Source organism: Balaenoptera acutorostrata, chromosome 3 (genome assembly GCF_949987535.1).
Source record: "Balaenoptera acutorostrata chromosome 3, mBalAcu1.1, whole genome shotgun sequence".
Lineage (NCBI taxonomy): Eukaryota > Metazoa > Chordata > Mammalia > Artiodactyla > Balaenopteridae > Balaenoptera > Balaenoptera acutorostrata.
In genome coordinates, this window is record NC_080066.1 from 38026523 (window position 1) to 38046620 (window position 20098).

At 50.1% G+C, this 20098-nt stretch overlaps 1 protein-coding gene and 1 long non-coding RNA gene across 6 annotated transcripts in view; both read left to right on the plus strand.

Moving 5' to 3' along the window:
• The window catches only part of BLM (BLM RecQ like helicase), a 95122-nt gene extending 83793 nt beyond the window's left edge, over window positions 1–11329 (plus strand). For 4 of the 5 annotated variants that reach the window (XM_007194307.2, XM_057544166.1, XM_057544165.1 and 1 more), the window contains 3 exons: window positions 4110–6694; window positions 7953–8027; window positions 11192–11329. In XM_007194307.2, the coding sequence (XP_007194369.2) occupies window positions 4110–4287 (178 nt within the window). In that variant the 3' untranslated portion in view covers window positions 4288–6694; window positions 7953–8027; window positions 11192–11329. The remainder of the gene's footprint in view (window positions 1–4109; window positions 6695–7952; window positions 8028–11191) is intronic. The other variant, XM_057544164.1, reaches the window with a different exon arrangement.
• Window positions 11330–12662: 1333 nt separating this feature from the next.
• LOC130707478 (uncharacterized) lies at window positions 12663–18529 on the plus strand. The gene is made up of 3 exons (XR_009007358.1): window positions 12663–13850; window positions 14281–14526; window positions 15682–18529. It is a non-coding gene; the product is annotated as an uncharacterized LOC130707478 (long non-coding RNA).
• The last annotated feature ends 1569 nt before the right edge of the window (window positions 18530–20098 follow it).

Sequence of the window (20098 nt, forward strand, 5' to 3'; positions counted from 1 at the left end):
TATAAAAGTACAGCTGCTCTGATTTGCTTTGAAGCATTTATTAAAATAAGCCATTGTTAAATGTTGCCTCTCCCGTTTGTGTAGTGAGGATTAAGGTCTGATCCCAAACAAAAACATTTGTTTCAGATTTTTAAGATATCTACTCCTAGGTTGATGATCACTAAAGTTTTCTAGTTTGCAAAAACTTCTCCAATTTTGACATTACCTTAGGAAAAAAACATTTTTTTTTTCTGCCAGTTGCTCTTAAGTTAATTTTCCACCTAAAATACTGTAAATCATATACTAGCTGAATAAACAAAGGGGTTTTTGTTTGTTTGGTTTTTGTTTTTTTAAAGTTTCTTTTTATTTATATATATTTTTTGGCTGCGTTGGGTCTTCGTTGCTTTGCACGGGCTTTCTCCAGTTGGCGGCGAGCGGGGGCTACTCTTTGTTGCAGTGCGCGGGCTTCTCATTGCAGTGGCTTCTCTTGTTGTGGAGCACAGGCTCTAGGCAAAAGGGCTTCAGGAATTGCAGCATGCGGGCTCAGGAGTTGCTGCATGGGGGCCCTAGAGCACACAGGCTTCAGTAGTTGTGGCGTGTGGGCTCAGTAGTTGTGGCTCCTGGGCTCTAGAGCACAGGCTCCGTAGTTGTGGCACATGGGCTTAGTTGCTCCGTGGCATGTGGGATCTTCCCAGACCAGGGATCGAACCTGTGTCCCCTGCATTGGCAGGAGGATTCTTAACCACTGCACCACCAGGGAAGTCCCAACAAAGGGTTTTGTTTTCTCATCACTCTTATGCTTTCGCCAATACTTGCCACACCGCTTCTATTGCTGCAGAATCTGCAGGGCCTCCACCCGGAGGCTCCGCACACTCCCTGCCGTTCAGTAACACCTGGGAGAGCCAGCCTCCCAAGCTTTACAGGGTAGCAGAGAAGAGGCCACAGCAGGAACCCCAAGAGGTCAGTCCAGCCCCGCCATCTTCCCTTTCCTACATCTGCCTGGCTGCTGAGCTGGGTTGCACCCGCTTTGGGTGCTCTCCGCTCACCAAGGCGGAACAAAGATAGCACTACTGTCAGGTCCTGGTGACGATCCGGACAGCGTCTTATTTCTTCATAATCACACTGCTTCTGACAGCCCCTTTTTCCTGGTTTCTGCAAGGACATGCTCTGCCCTTGCCTTGTAGGTAAGGTCTGGTAGGATTGTGACCACCCCGTCAGTCTGGAGAATGTGGCCCCAAGCATCTATGTATTGTAACAGAAATGCTTACAGGAAGAGGGAACAAGTCCTCAGGAAACTTGTGCAAGCTGTTGTGTTTTTCTTTTTCAGTTTTTCTACCTCTTTTCCTTCTGGGTAATAAAGACCAAAAATTGAGTGGGGGAAAAGAAAGGAAGGCAGATGTTACCAAATTGTCATTTCCTTGTTAAGTCCATAAACAAACATCTTGTATGTGCTAATCCTTCTGTTGGGGTACAGAAATTAAAGGCATTAGTAAATATTAGTTTAATTTTGTGGGTTTTATTTATTTTAATTCTATTTAAACTTTTTAAAGAAAAAAAACTTCACCCATTTATCCTACACCCACCCCACTCCAGCCTCTTGCAACCACCAATATGTTCTCGCATCTATGAACTTGGTTTATATATATGTGTATATATATATATATATATATATATATTTAGGTTCCACATTGTAAGAGAGGTCATACAGTATTTGTCCTTGACTTATTTCACTTGGCATAGTGCCCTCGAGGTCCATCAATGTTATCGCAAATGGCAGGATTTCATTCATTTTTATGGCCGAATAATAATTTTTGTGGTTTTTGGTGTGCAGTGACCTGCAGATGCTCTTCAGTAGGGACATTTTCTTATTTTCTTCATTTATTCCCCCATTTTGGGACATACTCATTTCCTCAGGCACTCACACAGAGTAGAAGACCTTAAAAGGCCTCTGTCCAACTCCCTGGGATTTATCATGAGGAAGCTGAGGCTTCCTGAAGCTTCCCCGGGGAAGGCTTAGGTGAAGCTGTCCCCAGCCTGGTACCAGTCTCACAGGTGGGACTGGACACTGGCTCCCCCAGGCCTGCCTGGAGCACTTTCACTTCTGCACGTGGTCCACGGAGATTCCTGAAAACCCATCATGATCTCCTCATTGTTGCTAGTTGGAACAAAGTAAACCATTGACTCCCTTATTGTTTTCACAACTTTTGTTGATAAGACGGAAGCACTTTGCCCTATGGCCTAGAACCTAAGCTAGTAAGTAGTAAAACTCATATTTGTCCAAAAGCCAGTACCACTTTTGATGCTATTTTTTAATTAGCCCGTGTGTTTAAGGTGGGATTATTTTCTAGTCCCTACTGGCTAAAACCAGGAAGTAGTGTAACTTTGCTTTACCCTGTAGCAGCCTCTTTGTATCTGTGCCCCGTTACCCTCGTTTCCACTGAACCACTCTGCAAGGTGGCTTCCCACATGTCCAGGCTGCTCACCTGGCTGAGGATCCACGCAGCCACAAAATAAACGTGGCTCTTTGCCAGAACCCTTAACACCCCACCCTACCCTCAGAGTTTCACATCTTCAGAAGAACACGCAATGAACTGGTTGTGTTCTGGGCTCTGAGTGGGAGTAAAATGGATGGCTCTGGTGAAATAGAGGCTGCTGATGGCAGATTCATTCTGCAAATCAACATAAACAGCAGGTTTTTGCTCGGGACTTAATTTCTCAGCAGGAAATCAGCATAGGGAAATTTAAGGCTGCTTCTCTGCTGGTTTAGCACATCTTTTCCAGTTCTGCAGTAAAACTGCCCTTGAGCAAGAGTTTTTAAAAAACCACTCTTCACTCAGCCCCACCAAAAGGTCATTAGCAGACTGGTGGCCCTGATACCCGGGCCCCTAAATTCAGAGATCAGATCTGAGGCCACTTGTGTGCCCTGATGCTAGGGAATTAACACCAGGCATGAATTCAGCCTGGTTATAATGGGGCGGGAAATACTCGTTTAGGGAAAGGCTAACATGCTGACCCTGTGCTTTTTTTTTTTTTTTTTTTTTTTTTTTTTTACCATTTATTTTCAGGGGAGAGAAAAAGCTGTTACCTTCAGATCAGTGGGGGAAGTGAGGTGCTGGAAGGACTTTGTAATAGGCTGTGGCAGGGGCCTCTCACCCTTTTTTATTTATTTATTTATTTATTTATTTATTTATTTTTGGGTGCGTTGGGTCTTCGTTTCTGCGCGAGGGCTTTCTCTAGTTGCGGCAAGTGGGGGCCACTCTTCATCGCGGTGCGCGGGCCTCTCACTATCGCGGCCTCTCTTGTTGCGGAGCACAGGCTCCAGACGCGCAGGCTCAGTAGTTGTGGCTCACGGGCCCAGTCGCTCCGTGGCATGTGGGATCTTCCCAGACCAGGGCTTGAACCCGTGTCCCCTGCATTGGCAGGCAGATTCTCAACCACTGCGCCACCAGGGAAGCCCTCACCCTTTTTTAAAGGCAGCGAGTGGGAGGTGAGAGCAGGCAGATCTTGGAATGTAGACCAGTGAGCGAGCCCCTGGCAGCGGGGCCCTGACAGAGATGTGCCAGGTCCCAGCTGCTACGGGACCCGGGGAACCACATCTGCAGCCTTTCCCTCGGCAGGGCTGGCCAGGAGGAGGCTCGCTCTGCTCTGCTCTGCTCCGTCTCCACCCACCCACAAAGCCCCCTTCCTCTGGACTGTGGGAGCACAGTAATTCCACTGTGTCTATTGTCTGGGCATTGGGGCCTTAAAACAAGGTATTCTCACTTCCTTTCTGTGGTCGGAGTAGGTGCGGAGTGTGGATCTCAGCTCAGATGCCTGGAGGGAGGCGTGGGAGAGGGAGGGGTCTGTGAAAGGGTAGAGAGAAGGCACATGGGGTTGGGCTCAAGTCACAGAATCCTTGACGTTTTAGGAGGACAAATGTAGGACAAATTGGTGTAAAGGGCGACAGTCCTTTACTCCTTGAATTGTAAAGGAAACTGACCCCATCCAGGGCCATTATAGGCAGAAAGTGCACAGAGACATGGAACACCAAGGAAAATCATGGATTATATAGCTGCATGCAGGTTAAGAGAAAACTGTTCACTTTTGGTTTTATTTGACATTTTAATTTTCTTTTCTTTGTCGCATTTTAGGGGGTCCAGCACATGCAGAAGGATACCTTCTAAAACTAAATCCTCCAGCATATTTGGACCCAGTTCAGCTTTGCATGGCTCTCAAGCGGCATCAGGAGTCAGTAGAAAATTGGGGATTATGGCTCCACCAAAGCCTGTAAATAGGCCGTTTCTTAAGCCTTCATATGCATTTTCATAACAACCAAATCTCATCTCAGTGTACATAGATCTTAGTTGTTGTTTGTCAGCATCTGACCATCTGTGAATATAAAGCTGTTAGTTTCATTATACCATTTGTAATTTTTATCCATATCTATTAATATTTAAATAAGTGCTTGGGGTGACAGTTCTTATTTTTAAAATAAACATTTTCTTTTGAAACGCATGCATGATTTGCTGCCACTGCAAGTGTTGTGGCCGTCGTTTCTCAGAACATCTGAAGCAGCAGCTGAATCATCTCAGTGAGAGAAATTTTAAGTACAACATCATGAAACACAGAAGCCAAAGAAAAAGACTCGCATGGGACAGCATGAAACTGTAAAACTTTTTGTAGAAGACAATGTAAACAAAATTAAAACATAAATGACAGAGAAAAAAGGGAAAAAATACATGGCAAAGGATTAATATCCATGATATATGAAGAGTATCTATAAATCATTAAGAAAAAAAGACAACCTAGTAGAAAAATGAACAAAGGATGTGAGTAGGCTGTTCTCAGAAAAGGAAATGCAAACAGCCCACAAATATGTGAAAAATGCTCCATCTCCCTCATTAAAAGTACCAATTAGAACAATGAGATGCCATTCTCTTGCCTAGCAAATTGTCAGCACTTAGATGATATTCCGAATCTGGGGTCCACAAGAACCAGGGTCAAATGTTAAGAATGTATTAAATGCTGGTGATGTCCTTTAGCATCAGGGAAGCCTTACTTTTCAAGACCCCTCCCTGAATCGGCTGATGGGCCAGCAAGTCTCACAGTGGGATTTTGGCACCTCTTTTCGGACTTCCAGTCCCTCATTTTTGGAGACATCTTTTCTTAGCTGTCATGCAACCTTGGTGATACCTGTTTGGTGTCCCACTTCTCTCCTTGACCTCCGTCAAGAGGGTAGAGCTGAGGAGACCTTGCCTGGGCCAAAGGTGTTGGAAGACAGAGTTGGCTGGAAGTCTGTGGCCTTGGCCTGGAGACGGTGCTGAGGCAGACCCTGCACCCACCCCGAGGGGCCGCCCTTGTAACTGCACGCCTACCTCCTGCCTCCTCCACCTGGGCCCTTGGGCCCTCGTTTAACGCAAGAGACTGGCCAGACAGGAGTCTGCTGAGGGCCATGCACTGTTAACCTCCAGATGCCTGCAAGAGCTGACATTTTCAGGAACCATCTTTCCGGCAAGCTCTGACTCAAGTGGCCAGAAGAACCTCCTTGGGGTGAGGAGAGGAAATGGAAGGCAGAGTAGCCAGTAGTCGAGGCTGCTGGGATAATGTCGCTGGCCTGAGGTCGCCTTGGAGAGCTGGCAGTGCACAAGGGTGTCTGGCAGGAGGTCACACCCTTCTACCCTTCAGCAGCTCTGGCTTTGGGGACAGAGGGGGCAGCCTCTGCACAGAGCTGATGCCACAGACATTGGGTCACTTCCCGGCTCTGATCTCACTCGTTCATTCATTCCTTTACTGAGCCCCTCTTCTGCCCGGACTCTGGAGCTAGCTGTGCCCTCGGCAGTGCCCACTCTGCCTCCAGGGGCTCCTGGAGCAATGGGGAGGACAGGCGAAGGCAGTGCAGTGGGAGCCCCAGGGTGGAACGCAGAGTCTGTGAGCAGGGCCAGCACCACCCCCACCTCTGTCACCTATGCCTTTCACCAAGCACTGAAGAGGAACTCACCGCAGGAACCTGAAGCCTGGAGACCTTGGAGTAGCCCGGGGTCAGGCAGGCCCCACACCCACCTCTTTAAAAATGTTGGGTTGCGGGGCTTCCCTGGTGGCGCAGTGGTTAAGAATCCGCCTGCCAATGCAGGGGACACGGGTTTGAGCCCTGGTCCGGGAAGATCCTACATGCAGCGGAGCAGCTAAGCCCATACACCTCAACTACTGAGCCTGTGCTCTGGAGCCCATGAGCCACAGCTACTGAGCCCGCGTGCTTAGAGCCCGTGCTCCACAACAAGAGAAGCCCATGCACCGCAACAAAAGAGTAACCTCCACTCGCTGCAACTAGAGAAAGCCCGCACACAGAAACAAAGACCCAGTGCAGCCAAAAATAAATTAATATTTTAAAAAAATGTTAGGTTGGAGCAGGGTCTGTTCAATTTCTCAGTTCCCAGGAGCAGCCACAGAAAATGCAAGCAGCCTCCTTCAGTTCAGCCTCCAGCTCCCAGAGAATGCAACCGTGTCCATACAGGGCCATCTTAGGAGGACAGAAGCACATGGACTTTCCCTGAACCAAAACTGGGACCTCTGGCAGCTGAAGACAGAGGTGGTGATAGCAAAGCCAATCCAGGCTGGGCGCTGGTAGGGGTCCTCCATGAGCGCCGAAATCACCACCACCTGGGAGGAGGGGCGGGGACAAATCCACAAAGGAGCTCCAGCCTAGGACCCTTCACTGGCCCGCCCTCCACAGGTACAGGTAGGCCTGAGGGTGGGGGCTCGGGCTCTCCCACCCTCGCCATCACCCCTCTGGAGGGCACAGGAAGGATTAGAATCTGACTCTCCAGCTATATACATACCTTCCCCAGCCCCTCTCCCACCATGAGAACTTGCTCCAGAGAGCTGACAAGTCCTTGCTTATCTCCAGGGACAGCGAACCCACTATCTCACTGGAAGAGAGCAAACATGGAGAGCCCAGTCTATGCTGAGGACTGTTCAGGCATTTTCACACACAGTAATTCACTCCTTTAATCCTTCCACCAGCCCTGGGAGACAGGCACATGATATCAGTCTTTTCTTATGCAGAAACTAGAGTTCAGAAAGGTTATGTAATTGCCCAAATCCACACAGCTAGGAAATGGTGGTAATTAGGGTAACATACATCTCAGTTTGCCCTGAAGAGTCCCAGTTTGCATCTGCTGCCCACGTGTAATAATTAAGACAGCTCCCTTTCGTTCTTGAAAGTACTCCAGTTTAGAAGATAAATTATAAGGAATCCAGGTCTATGCTCTTTCCCTGAACAATCCAACCTCCTCTCCCAACCCCATTTTTCCACCCAAAAAGCCCCAGGGCCTGCCTGCTCAAAACTTCAGGCCCCTGGGGCAGGCCCCAGGGACAGAAGCTGCAGAATTATCAGCCAGCACAGCTAAGCTGTGGTTTTTTATCCAGAAGAGGAAGCAGAGGCTGTGGTCCAGGCCCTCTTGCTCTTCTTAAGAAACTGCTCCTCCTAGGCTTGGAGCTGCTCTGAGCCCCCAAGGACCAACCTGTGCTTGGGAGGCTCCCAGAGGCCCCCCCCCCCCCACCGGCTCTCCTGCTCTGAGCAGCAGCCTGGGTTGGTGGCAGGGGTGAATCTCACCCAACCCTGGGCCCCCATCCTGACAGAGGCCTCTGAGCAGAGGGACAATGGCCCCTAAGGCCTTTAGCGGAGGCCAGGGTGGAGTCCCCAGGAGGCTCCAGCAGTCACTTCTCACTCAAGGCAGAAATCATGTCCCCCACGTGGCATCACGGACAGGATTTGGAGAAGCAGGCTGGTGGGACGTGCTCGGGGGACCCAAGCCTCTACCAGCCCCTGCTAGGTGCCACAGGCCATGGGCCCAGCCCCCATTTGCTAGGAGTCAAGGGCTCAATTTCCACAGTTGTGCCGGACACCACCAGAGCTGCTAAGACAAGCACCCTTGGCCTTTAGAAAGCTCCTGCCTTTCAAAAAACACTCACTCTCCTGTTCTCCCCACCCCCAGACCGACTTTCCTCAGCCAGACCCGTGTTCCCTGTTGGCAAGAGAAGAAGGAAGAAGGAAACAGAATCCCAGAGAGGTTAGAGTGGGCTGCTGGGCCCCTGTTCTGGTTGCGGGGCAGAGGACAGAGGACAGGACAAGAGGCTAGCCAGAAGCCTGAACTTGAGTCCACACAGCCAAGTGGTTCTGAGGAAGGGAGGCATTTCCCAACCAGGGAGGAGGGCCTGAGGCCGTGTCCCTACTGCCTGCAGGTGTGGGGGATGGGGTTTTGGTGTTGTCACAGCCCGACCGTGTGGTTCCAGCATCCCACAGAGAGTTTGGTGACCATAGGTAACCTGGATGGCCCTCAGCCTACTCGGGATGCGGGAGCTCACTCCAGCGGGCCTCTGTCTGTCCCTGTGGGTCCCACACGCACGGCCTGTCCTGGTCCCATGTATTCAGCCCCTGCCAGGAGCCTCAAGCTCCCACAGAGGTCGGGCCCTGGCCCCTGCCCAGCTCTGTGTGGGAGCAGAGCACACAGGTCCTTGCATCCCCCTCCGTGGGGCAGGAGCTGGAGCCAGGCACCGCAGGGGAGGTGACTGGACATCCAGACCCGGTGACCTTCACTGCTCTCGGGACCGGTCTGAAACCCCAGCCTGGAAGGAGGCGTGTTTGAGAAACGAGAACTGCGGCCGGAGTCCCTCTCACGGCCAGCACCCTGGAGCCTCCTCCCCAGCGAGGGGCCCCCAAGCCTTTCGTGACCTGGGGAGCAGGGAACCCTGCTAACCTCAAGACGGAAGCATCAACCTCTGCGGCGGCCGTGGTTTGACAGTTACTGAGAGAGCAGGCCTCCCACGCCAGCCCCACGAGCCTGCCAAGTGCAGACCACACGTACCCTGCCACGGGGGACCGCCATCCACTTGTCACCGCCTGGTCCCGGCTCCCAGCCCAGCAGTCCTGCTCCCTTTGCACTCGCTGGGTGACCTTTGCAAGCTCTGTGGCCTTTCTGAGCCTCAACTTCTCATCTGCACGGTAAACGTAGCCGCTGGCCCTGCCGCCCGAGCTGGTTGCCGGCACCTCTGGTCAGAGGTCCCACAAATGTTTGCTGGGCCAAACACAGAGACCCAGGCATGGCCCTGGCACTCAGCGAGGTCACAGCCAGGGAGGGAAACAGCGATTGCTCACCCCGGGGGAAGGAGAGGAGAGGCAGCCTTGGGGTATGGGGGTGCTGCGGGAACCCCCAGGGGAGACCTAGTCCAGTCCAGGGGGGCACAGGAAATGAAGTTTGAGCCTTGGAGAATGAGTAGGAATTCAGAACATGAGAAGGACACCCCAGGGAACCGCAGGGGTAAAGGCTGGAGGTGTGATGGAGCTTGGCCTGAGAGGGGGCCTCCCCGGGGTTAAGGACGGGCTGAGGGAGGTGGAGGAGCCATCCAAGATGGTCCTGGCTGAGGAGCGGGAACCTGTCCCCAGGGAAGGCTCTGAAGCCAGAGAGACATGATCCGATTTGCCTTCGAAAAATTACTCTGACCCTAGGGTCAGAAAATGATTGGAGTGGGTGAGGCCGGACGCCAGCAGACAGGCAGGAGGCTCTTGCTCATCCAGCAAGAGAAGTAGCAGCTCTCAGGGTAGCAAGGTGACAGGAGTTGACAGATCCCACTGGCCAAGGAGGGGACATGGGGCAGGGACAGGGGCTGTTGACATGCTTTGAAGACATCCCCGAAAGATAGCGATCCCACATCAGGGAGACCAACAGTCCCGGCCCTTTGCAGGCAGGAGGACGCTTTGTTGCCTGAGGGGTCAATTTGGGAGCCCCTGGTCCAGGCCCCAGTGCAGCCCCGCTGGGGCCCAGGATCTCCTGCGATGTGTGGGGTATGCATGCGTGTGCGCATGAGGGTTCTGTCCAGCCCACGCTGCCTCCTCCGAGCTTGGCAAGTAATTCCGCAAAGGCCACACCGACACCCCACAAAAAAATGCCAACTCTGTGCTAATGTATTTTTTATATTTAAGAGCATGTGATGGATGCTCTGCTTATTGACCTAGAAAGTCATCCACAGCATGTTTTTGAGGAGCCGAACAGAGTACTACTCCTTTGCTGTAAATCCATGCCACCCTGCTGCCCAGCCTGGGACCCCAGGCCCCTCGTGGGCTGCAGGAAGGGCCATGCCATAAGGCACAGCACTCGGCATTGTATGTCTCTTAAATGACAGCTCATTTTTTTAAAAAGGATACAGAACAACATGGCTAGTAAAGATTTTATTTGTCACTTTACCTGTGTGTGTGTGTGTGTGTGTGTGTGTGTGTTAGAGAGGGTTGCTCACCAAAATATTAACAGTAGTGGAATTGAGATGATTTTTACTTTTCTGAATTGCTTGACTTTTTACAAAAAAACTCTATCATTTTTATAATCAGAATAAAGCAAGGGAGAGCCACTCGGCCACCTTGGGGTTTGGCTTTGCTCCAGAAGGGCTGTGGGGTCAGAGCCCCCAGTGGACTAGGAATAGGCTGTGGGCCTGGAGCAAGCACCCCCTCCCAGGGCCAGCCCAGGGCCAGGGCCAAGCGAGGCCAGCAGGCGTCAGTGGAGTTGAACTTGCACAGGGTGCTGAGGCTGGAGTGGCTTGTGGCCTCTAGGCTGGGGAGCCCAGGGTCCGGCCATCACCACAGGGCCCACCCTGCCCATTCCTGAGCAGAAGGCAACACTTCCCCACCTGGCCACCCTTCTCACTTGCAGGGCACGAGTGCCCTGTGCTGGGTCACCTGCCTAGGTACCAGTGGGGAGCACAGCAGGAACTCCAGCTCAAGGAGAGGGTGCTGCACGGGGGAAAGGAGAAGGGGGCCCCAGGTGGCCTGCAAGGACCCCCACCCTACAAGTCCTGCCACTCCCTCCGCAGTCCTTAGCCGAGGTCTGCGCTTTGCCCCAGACTGGGCTTCTGGCTGGAAGGACCTAGCACACAGCAGGTGCCTAATAACATTTGTTGGATGAGTGGGTGAAGGGGCCGCTATGAAGGCACCTGCCTAGATGGCCCTCCCCATGAGAGGATAAGATAGGAGGATGCGGACGGGGGGCTGGCGCCCACTGGATCTTAAAATCCCGCTGCCCACTTGGCACTGCCAGGCCTGTGGGGAGGCTCCCCCCTTATTGTTTCTGTTGGCTTCACCAAGACAAGTGAAAGTTGCCTTCCAGTTGGCCTCAGTATTCACTTAGATTTCCTTTTGTATGTGTGCATTGATGCGTTTGATTATTGGTGTCTTACTCATTCTCAGAAAGCTGGCCGATTTCCCCATGTATTGATTTTCTGGAGTCCACTCACGTGTGGGGAAGACCAGGATGCATGGAGGACTTGGAATTCAAACTTTAATCATCGCTACCTGTGCAGAGCTTCATCCCAGCTGAGAAGGCAGTAAGCCTAGGTCAGTGGTTCTCAAAGCTTCAGCATCTCTGGAGGGCTGGGTAAAACAGTTTCTGGATCAGAAGATCTGGGCTGGGGCCTAAGGGTCTGCATTTCTAACATGCTCCCTGGTGATGCTGAGGCCACCGGCCACCCCGGGCACACTTTTTTTTTTCTTTTTGACTGTGTTGGGTCTTCGTTGCTACGCGTGGGCTTTTTCTACTTGCAGCGAGCGGGGGCTGCTCTTCTTTGCCGTGTGCGGGCTTCTCATTGCGGTGGCTTCTCTTGTTGCGGAGCACGGGCTCTAAGCACACGGGCTTCAGTAGTTGTGGCGCGTGGGCTCAGTAGTTGTGGCACACGGGCTTAGTTGCTCCTCGGCATGTGGGATTTTCCTGGACCAGGGATCGAACCCGTATCCCCTGCATTGGCAGGCCGATTCTTAACCACTGCACCACCAGGGAAGTCCCCGGGCCCACATTTTGAGACCTGCCTAGGGCAGAGGAAAGGGCACCAGGAGTCAGCCCTCAGGGTGAATACAAACCTCAGCTGCTGGGAACTTAGCTTCGGGCCTTGGGCAAGGCAACCTCTTTCATCCTTGGTTTCCCCGCAATGTCAGCCGAGCCTGTAGGGTGGGCCGGAAGCCTCCAGAGGGTGTTTAGGAATGTGCGGGTGGAACAGCCTTCCTTGGTGAGAGCTATTAGCAGGAAGGGGTCTGGTGTCACGGAAAAGCTCCTCCAGCACCCAAGTACGTCTTCAACAGACTCAGCAACAGGGAAGCAGAAGCAGGAACACTGTTTCCCGCAGGCGCTTTGCAGAGAACACTGGAGGTAAAGGAAACCTTAAAAGCGGTGGAAAGAGTGTAAGTTGAGATTTCCCAGTCCTTGCCAGCCTGTGGAGTCAAATGGGGTCACATGACCCCCCAAATTTGCTGGAGAGCAGAGTTCTGTCTCCCTGCCAAGCCAGGCAAATGCCACTTCATGATACAGTCCGTTGGGGATTTGAGATAGGGGGCTTGGGGCGCCAATGTGCTACAGAGGCTTTCCAGAAAACCGTCATTTCAGCATTCACTTAGAGCCTGGTCCCTTTGCCTCGACCCTACAACATCCAAAGCCAAACCTCAGAACAGAATGGGACCAGTCACCCCACGGGCTGTGTTTCACCATTTCATAGCAAGGAAGACTAGCAAATGGCTCTGGAGTCAGAGTGCTTGAGGTCAAAGGCCAACTGAATCCATTTATTGTGTGACCTTAAGTAAGTTACTTAACTTCTCTGTGCCTGAGAGTGATCATAATAGCATAACCCTATGGGATTGATTGTTATGAGGGTTTAATAAGATAATGCGTGATCAGCAGGTAGCACACTGCCTGACACTCACTGAACATGAAATTTTGTTATTGTAGCATAGACCCCCCTATGTTTGTGTTGTCTGTTGCTTGTATCTGTGCAGAAATTGGCGAATAAACTGCATGTAGTCCTCACTCAGGTCAGCCATTCTCAACCGGATCCTTTTTTTGAAATTGCTCTCTCAAGAAAAGAAGCCACCACATGAGAGGGCAGTCCTGGAGAGGATGACTTCACCCCGTCTGTACTGGGCACCTGAGAGCATTGGGATGCTGTCTGTGAGAGAGAACTGCAAACTTTCCAAGAATATGGAGATACAGGAGAAATCTGGTTATGGCTTGACTAATAAGGTGGAGGCAGAAACACAAGATTCCATTGGATGCATCAGTGCTTGATACTGGAACGGGAATGGTGTTTTACTGGCTGAACTTGTTGGTCTGATAGAGAAGGAAATGAGGGGAACTGGGAGAAAACAAAGATCTTGAAGAATATGGCTTGAGATCACTAAAAGAACAGGAGGCAAAATTTGGTTTCTCTAATATTTCTGAAATTGATTACTCTCCTTCTGCAATACAGCTTTCTGGAAGTATTATAGAGAAAAAAGGTTTATCTAACATTAAGTTGAACGTAGAAGACTTTTGGGGGCTTCCCTGGTGGCACAGTGGTTAAGAATCCACCTGCCAATGCAGGAGACACGGGTTCAAGCCCTGGTCCAGGAAAATCCCACATGCTGCTGAGCAACTAAGCCCGTGCGCCACAACTACTGAGCCTGCGCTCTAGAGCCCGAGGGCCACAACTACTGAACCCGCGTGCCACAACTACTGAAGCCTGTGCTCCTAGAGCCCATGCTCCACAGCAAGAGAAGCCACCGCAATGAGAAGCCTGCACACCACAACAAAGAGTAGCCCCCGCTCGCCGCAACTAGAGAAAAGCCCGCGTGCAGCAACGAAGACCCAATGCAACCAAAAATTAATTAATTAATTTTTTTTTAAAGTTATAAAAAAAAGAAGAAGACTTTTTGAATCCTTCCACAAAGCTGTCTGGATTTCATATTTGTATTGACAAAGGAACTTTTGATGCCATAAGCCTTAATCCTGACAATGCAGTTGAGAAGAGGAAGCAACATGTGAAATCTCTCTCCAGGGTGAGAGAATAAACCTGACACAGGAAATGCAAGTGCAAGTAAATGTTTAGTAAGTACACAGGATGCACATGTTGAATAGATAAAGTGGGTTGGTAAAAAAAAATGCACATGTAAGTGGTTGGGTTTTAGAGATCAACCAAGAATAATTTAAAATTTTCTTTTGTATTTGAGATGTAAATATTTTTCTTTCTAATTAAAAAAAGATTCCTGTAACTGCCAAACAGTTAAAAACTTTAAAGCAGTAAATGAATTTACAGAAAGCAAAAAAAAAAAAAAAAAACCTCCTTCAGGCATGGACACATCCAGCTATATAATCATCATAAGCAACCAGATTCTGGGTTCTGGAAATTGGCAGACAGCACCTCCTAACATAGGAGGTCTCAATACAGACTCTAGGAACCCCTGGAAGACCCAGGGATGGATGTCAGAGGGTGTATAAACCTCTAAATTGTATGTACTCTTTTTGTATGTCTGTGCAGATTTCTGGGAGAAGGGCCACGACTTTCTTCAGATGGTCAAAGAGGCCAGCACCCCTAAAAAGTTAAGAGATCCTGCCTCAGAGAGGCTGAAGAAGGCCTCAGCAGGCTCCCTGGACAGTACAGCTCCTCCCAGGAACACACAGGGGCTCCCTGAAACCAAGACCCAGGACTCAGCTAGCTCTGCACCTCCTTACCTGAGAGCCAAGCCTTCTCCAAAGTGAGGAGAGGACTCAACACTACAAAATGGTGAGAACAAATTAGGAAGTGTAAACCCCAGGCAAAAAAGTCTGATGACAGTTCTCCATAATGACCAGCTGCCTGCAATCTAGTGGGGGAGACAAGCCTCGGGGAAGAGGGAGGGAGCTGCCCCATCACAGATCAAGCAGATGGTGTGCTCGGCGGGGTGGCTGGGACAGCCGGGGGATCGGGCATGGAGAGGTGTGCCGAGTCCATGGTGCAGCTCAGACTAAAACAGCCGAAGGAGTTGCAGAACAGGGTGAGTGCAGGCTCTGGGGCGTATCAGCCACGTGAGCCCTTAGCTTCCCTTAGCCTCGCTTCCTCATCTGAAAAATGGGCTTTGGTGGAATGGTGGTAGATACCTGGCCTGTCTCCTCCTGGGCTTGCTGTAGAGCCAAGAAACCTGTGCATGCTGTGATGGGTTCAAGGTCGGCTGCAGCAGCAGCTGGGGCCTGGGTAGCCTGAGTCTGAATCCCGAGTTGGCACTTCCTCCCTGGGCGCTCCTGTGTCTAATGGGGTCAGGGTGGTCCTGCCACAGGCTCGCTTCCTGGACTTCCCAGAGCATGGCGAGCGCTGGGCAAGCCGTGGCCACCGTCCTCATTCACACGCTCAGCGGGACACCCTTGGGGGCTACTGTCAGCCCCCCCTGTTTTGGTAAGAGCTGTGCAAACAGAGGGCTGGGATTGAACAATAGAGAGGACTCCAGGTGGGGGTGGGAGAGGAGGAGGAGGGGGCGTTTAGCAAGGAAAGAGCAGAAATGTCCCAGAGAGAAAAGCAGTTGCAGCTTTATTATGGGGAAGGATGAGATTCCTTTTCCCCATCTCCTCACAATAATACTCCAATAAAGTATTTCTTGTTTCCCTGTGGAATGGATCTATTCCGAGCTCAGCAGCTCCATTACAGGGAGCCTGCACTTCCCAAGCCTTTGCAGGAATCCACCCTCACCGCAACCTGTGAGAGGGTCCTGCTAGTCCCTGAGGCAGCTGAGCCCTGAAACCAGGCAGGGTTGGGCCCGGGATTCTCCTCAGGCTGCCTGATGTCACCAGGCTGGTGGGGCAGGACGAGAACAGGCCAGGGGCTAACAACACCCAGGACATGCTGAGAGCTCGACCCAGCTGCCCAGAGGCTCCTGGCCCATCCTTTTTTTTTTTTTTTTTTGACCAGGTCCCACTGCATGCAGGATCTTCCCTGACCAGGGATTGAACCCGCACCCCTGCGGTGGAAGCACAGAGTCTTAACCACTGGACCGCCAGAGAAGTCCCTGGCCCATCCTCTTGATGGAGGGTCAAGCTGCACTGCCCTGTCATGGCCCAAACCGCTCCCGCAGCCCCTTCCCTGGGCAGGTAGGGGACCCTCCCAGAAAGGCCTGACCGATCCTTCTTTAGCCAGGATCCCAGATTCCCCACCTATTCTGATGCTGCTTCCTCACCAGGACAACTCAAACTGCCGCCTGACCCAAGGTCCTGACCAAGTCCTGGGCTGGTGATGAGGCGTGGCTATGGGGCAGTGGGTGAATGGGGTGAGGCAGGTATGAGGGGAAGTGGGGTTACTCCTCCTGGGAGGGCTGGGATTGGTGGTGTGCCTCCTGGCCTGGCCCCCCTCCCCAGTGACGCTCCAGACCAAATTTCCCCAGGGGAAGGGCCACAACCATATCTTCTCTTCAAGACCCGAAGATGGGAAGTGAGCTGCTCATGCCATAGGCAAAGACCTTCCTGCCCTCTGAGGTTGGCTGCCCTGATCCCGAGGCCCCATATCTGGGGTTGGAATTTCCAGTTCTTCAAACCTGTCTGTTCAGCCCTTCAAACCTGTTGCTGACTTGCTACGTGACCTTGGGCAAGTCACTTCCCCTCTCTGGGCCTCAGAATCCTCACCAATAGAATGAATGATCCAATATGCCCACCCACTAGGACATTCCAAAACTATGAAATGTTCATAGCCATGTGATTTTACATAATCAGAGATGCATTCCTTTAATCTGACAAAAATGTAAATGGCCCTGGTAAATGACTCAGCAGTCCTCAACCCTGGCCTGTACACCCACATCACTTGGGATGGGAAGGGAGAGGTCCCACCCAGACCCACAGAATCGAGTCTCTGGGCCTCTAGACCTCTGGGTGGGCAGGACCTGGAGATTTGCATTTGTTACGAGGCTGCCTAGGAGAGGATTTCAGACTTTAGAAGGCAGAGTGAGGGGAGAACACAGACTCTACCTACACCAATACCTGACAAAGTGAGCAACAACGACAAATTATGAAAAGAATGAGCCGGCACACTAAGAAGACAATCTCCAGAGCAGTGGCCTCCAGGGCCCTCCGTCCTCATGAATCCTGGGCTGCCTGGGACATGGGAGTAGGACACAGGCCTGGCTGGGCAGAGGGTGTCTGGGATGCAGGGTATGTGAGGGATGGCAGGAAACAGAAGACCTGTGCCCCCAGCAAGGGTGCCCTCGGTTGGGGGAGTCTCCCCCAACCCCTGCATATTTGGGCTCCCAAAAAGCAGACTAAAAACAACACAGCTCTCGAAACCGTCCTTCTGGGGGAAGGCAGCCTGGTTCCCGTGTGAGAAGTGGTGGAGTTGCTCCACCAACTCTGCAGGAGTTGCTCAAATTAACTGAGCAAGATGAAAAGAACTCGCAAGGCCACCCTGCCAACTGCCAGGAAGGGGAAGGAAATCTCATGAGGGCACGGCTGGAAGGAGATGGGGCTGAGGATCAAAGGCAGCTTCCCTGAAACTAATAGCTTCAGGAGAGAGAAAAGTTAATGAGAAGATGAGTCGGATATAAAAAGAGCACAGAGGAGAGATGATTAAAAAATAGCATCAGGGGCTTCCCTGGTGGCGCAGTGGTTAAGAATCCACCTGCCAATGCAGAGGACATGGGTTCGAGCCCTGGTCCAGGAAGATCCCACATGCCACGGAGCAGCTAAGCCCTTGCGCCACAACTACTGAGCCTGCGCTCTAGAGCCCGCGAGCCACAACTACTGAAGCCTGCGCGCCTAGAGCCCGTGCTCCGCAACAAGAGAAGCCACCTCAGTGAGAAGCCCGCGCGCCACAACGAAGAGTAGCCCCCGCTCACCACAAGTAGAGAAAGCCCGCGCGCAGCAACAAAGACCCAACGCAGCCAAAAATAAACAAATTAATTAATTTAAAAAATATATATATATAGCATCGGGAGTTGCAAAGAGAGCTTGAGGAAAGGACACACACTGAGGACCCAAGCAGGACCACTGCACATCTAAAAACTGAGTTACAACACAGAGCCCAGGTCTGAAAAGCAAATTCATGGCACAGAGAGAAACTTGAACTAGTCACAGTGAATTCAGAGAAAGAGGACACATAAATTCAAACAACTAAAGAGAAGATGATCATTGTGGAACACAGACCTTCCCACCTCAGAGGGCTTGGAGTCCCTGAAGTAGATTATCCAACAGCTAAAGCAAAAGGATGTTTAGAGAAACTCTCCCTGAAACAAAGGGAGAACCCACTGTGTTGATTGAAAGAGTACAAGAGGGATTCAGACTGATGGACACCGGGAGCACACTGAATCCCGTGGAGTTGCTGGACTTTAAGGATAAAGAAAACAACCCTTCAGGCACGCATGAGGAAAAGCCAAGTCAACAACGAGGGGAGAGAAAAATCAATCTGACCTCATGAAAGGAAAATAAAAATGGAGTCAGTATTGCTAAGGGAGCTCTCTAAAATGGAGCCGGAGGCCACTGAGGGAGTGTGACTTAAGCACGCCTCAGCCCAGATGGAATCTTCTTGTGTTAACACAGACATCCAGAACATCTGTCCAATGTCCCAGAAACTCCAGATACTTATTGGACCCTTACCCTCAAATAACTCATGACAGCCAGTACCTTAAGGACAAATATTTCCTTTCTTGCGTCAGTACAGCCTCGTGGCTTTTCCCTTTACAAGCCCCTGACTCTTCCTCTTCCCTGGAGCACTCTTTTGGTTTTACCCAAGTGTGTGTCTCCTGACTTAAAATCCTTAAGACCCCAAATAAACTCTTTTGTTATTTGTAGCCTTGTGAGGGTTGGTTTTTTTTTGTTTGTTTTTTTTTTTGGTTGATAGCCTCAGATTTTTCCACAGCAACATTCAAGACCAGAAGACAGGGGAGCTGAGTGTTCAAAGTGGTATGGAAAGGGGGAAACCAAGAATTTGACACCCAGTGAGGTTGTTTGGATTCATAGACAACATGGAAAGGGTTGAGGAAAATAGCACCCTTGAGCCTTTTTTTGAAGGAAAAAAAAAACAAAACATACTCAGCCGTGAAATCTAGCTAACCATTAAAAGTGTTCGTTTTGGGGAGTTCCCTGACAGTCCAGTGGTTAGGATTCGGCACTTTCACTACCATGGCCCCAGGTTCAGTCCCTGGTTGGGGAACTAAGATCCCACAAGCCACACAGCACAGCCAAAAAAAAAAAAGTGTCCATTTTTTCCAAGGTAAAATCAGGACTCTCAGACAATATAAAATGAACACATGTCAAAATTTTTATTAAACTCAAGTAATTAGGGAACAAGTAATATTTTCCAATTAAGTAATTAGGGAACAAGTAATATTTTCCATGTAATTACTTAAGTAATTAGGGAACAAGTAATATTTTCCAGTTGATTCAAAGGAAAATTGGAACAACACACACATATATAGGCAGATGAGGAATACTGAAATGAATTTACATAGGATTTACAGCAGTCAGTTGTATTCCACTGGACAAAATTCATTTGCATTTCTGATGGACAAGCCCTGCTCTAGGTTTTCTACAACTTAGATTTGCTCAAAGACAATGAACGGCATGAGTCCCTAAATGCAGGACACCCACCAGTCTTTTTTGTTGGTCTAATTCAAAGTCCTTCACAGATTTTCCTGATTCAGCCAAGAAATGACTCCGAATGCAAAACTCAGGGGCACAGTGAGCTTAAAAAATGGAATGGAATCTATTTAAGGACAGAACTAAGACGAAATACTAGGAGAATTATAGTTGCAGAACAGAGTGTAAGTGTTATAAACCTTGACAAAGTGAAAATGTTAGCATCAAAATCAGGAGCTGTAGGGTGTGGGGAGGGAGGATGTATACAGGAAGTGATCATCTTTTTCATCCCAAGAAATACTGAGCCTGCCCAAAGTGAAGGGTTTATTTTTTTTCCCCAAGACTCCAATCTCTTAATGAGTTTCATAATTTTTTTCTTACTGTTAGAGACATTCATTATGAACTAATATCTCTGTGGAAAGTAAAAATTTATTTAAGATTCAGCAATTTTTTCATTTTCTTTCTGTTAAACTCAATTAAAATTAAGTAGTTTAAAATATAGCAGGTGTGGTACAATCCCATTTTTAAAAATTATTTCCACCTATTTACCTTTCTCTCTACCTGTACCTCGTTGTCTCTCCAAAGTTCTCTGTGTACAGATGACGTTCACCAAATATTAACAGTGAATGATGGGCTGTATTAAGCATCTACTCTGTGCCAGAAAGTTCTAGGAGCTGAGAATACAGCAGAGAACAGAAGAGATAAAAATCCTTTGCTCAGGAAGTTGGCATTCTAATGGGGGGATTTATGGCTTCCTTCTTTGTACTTTT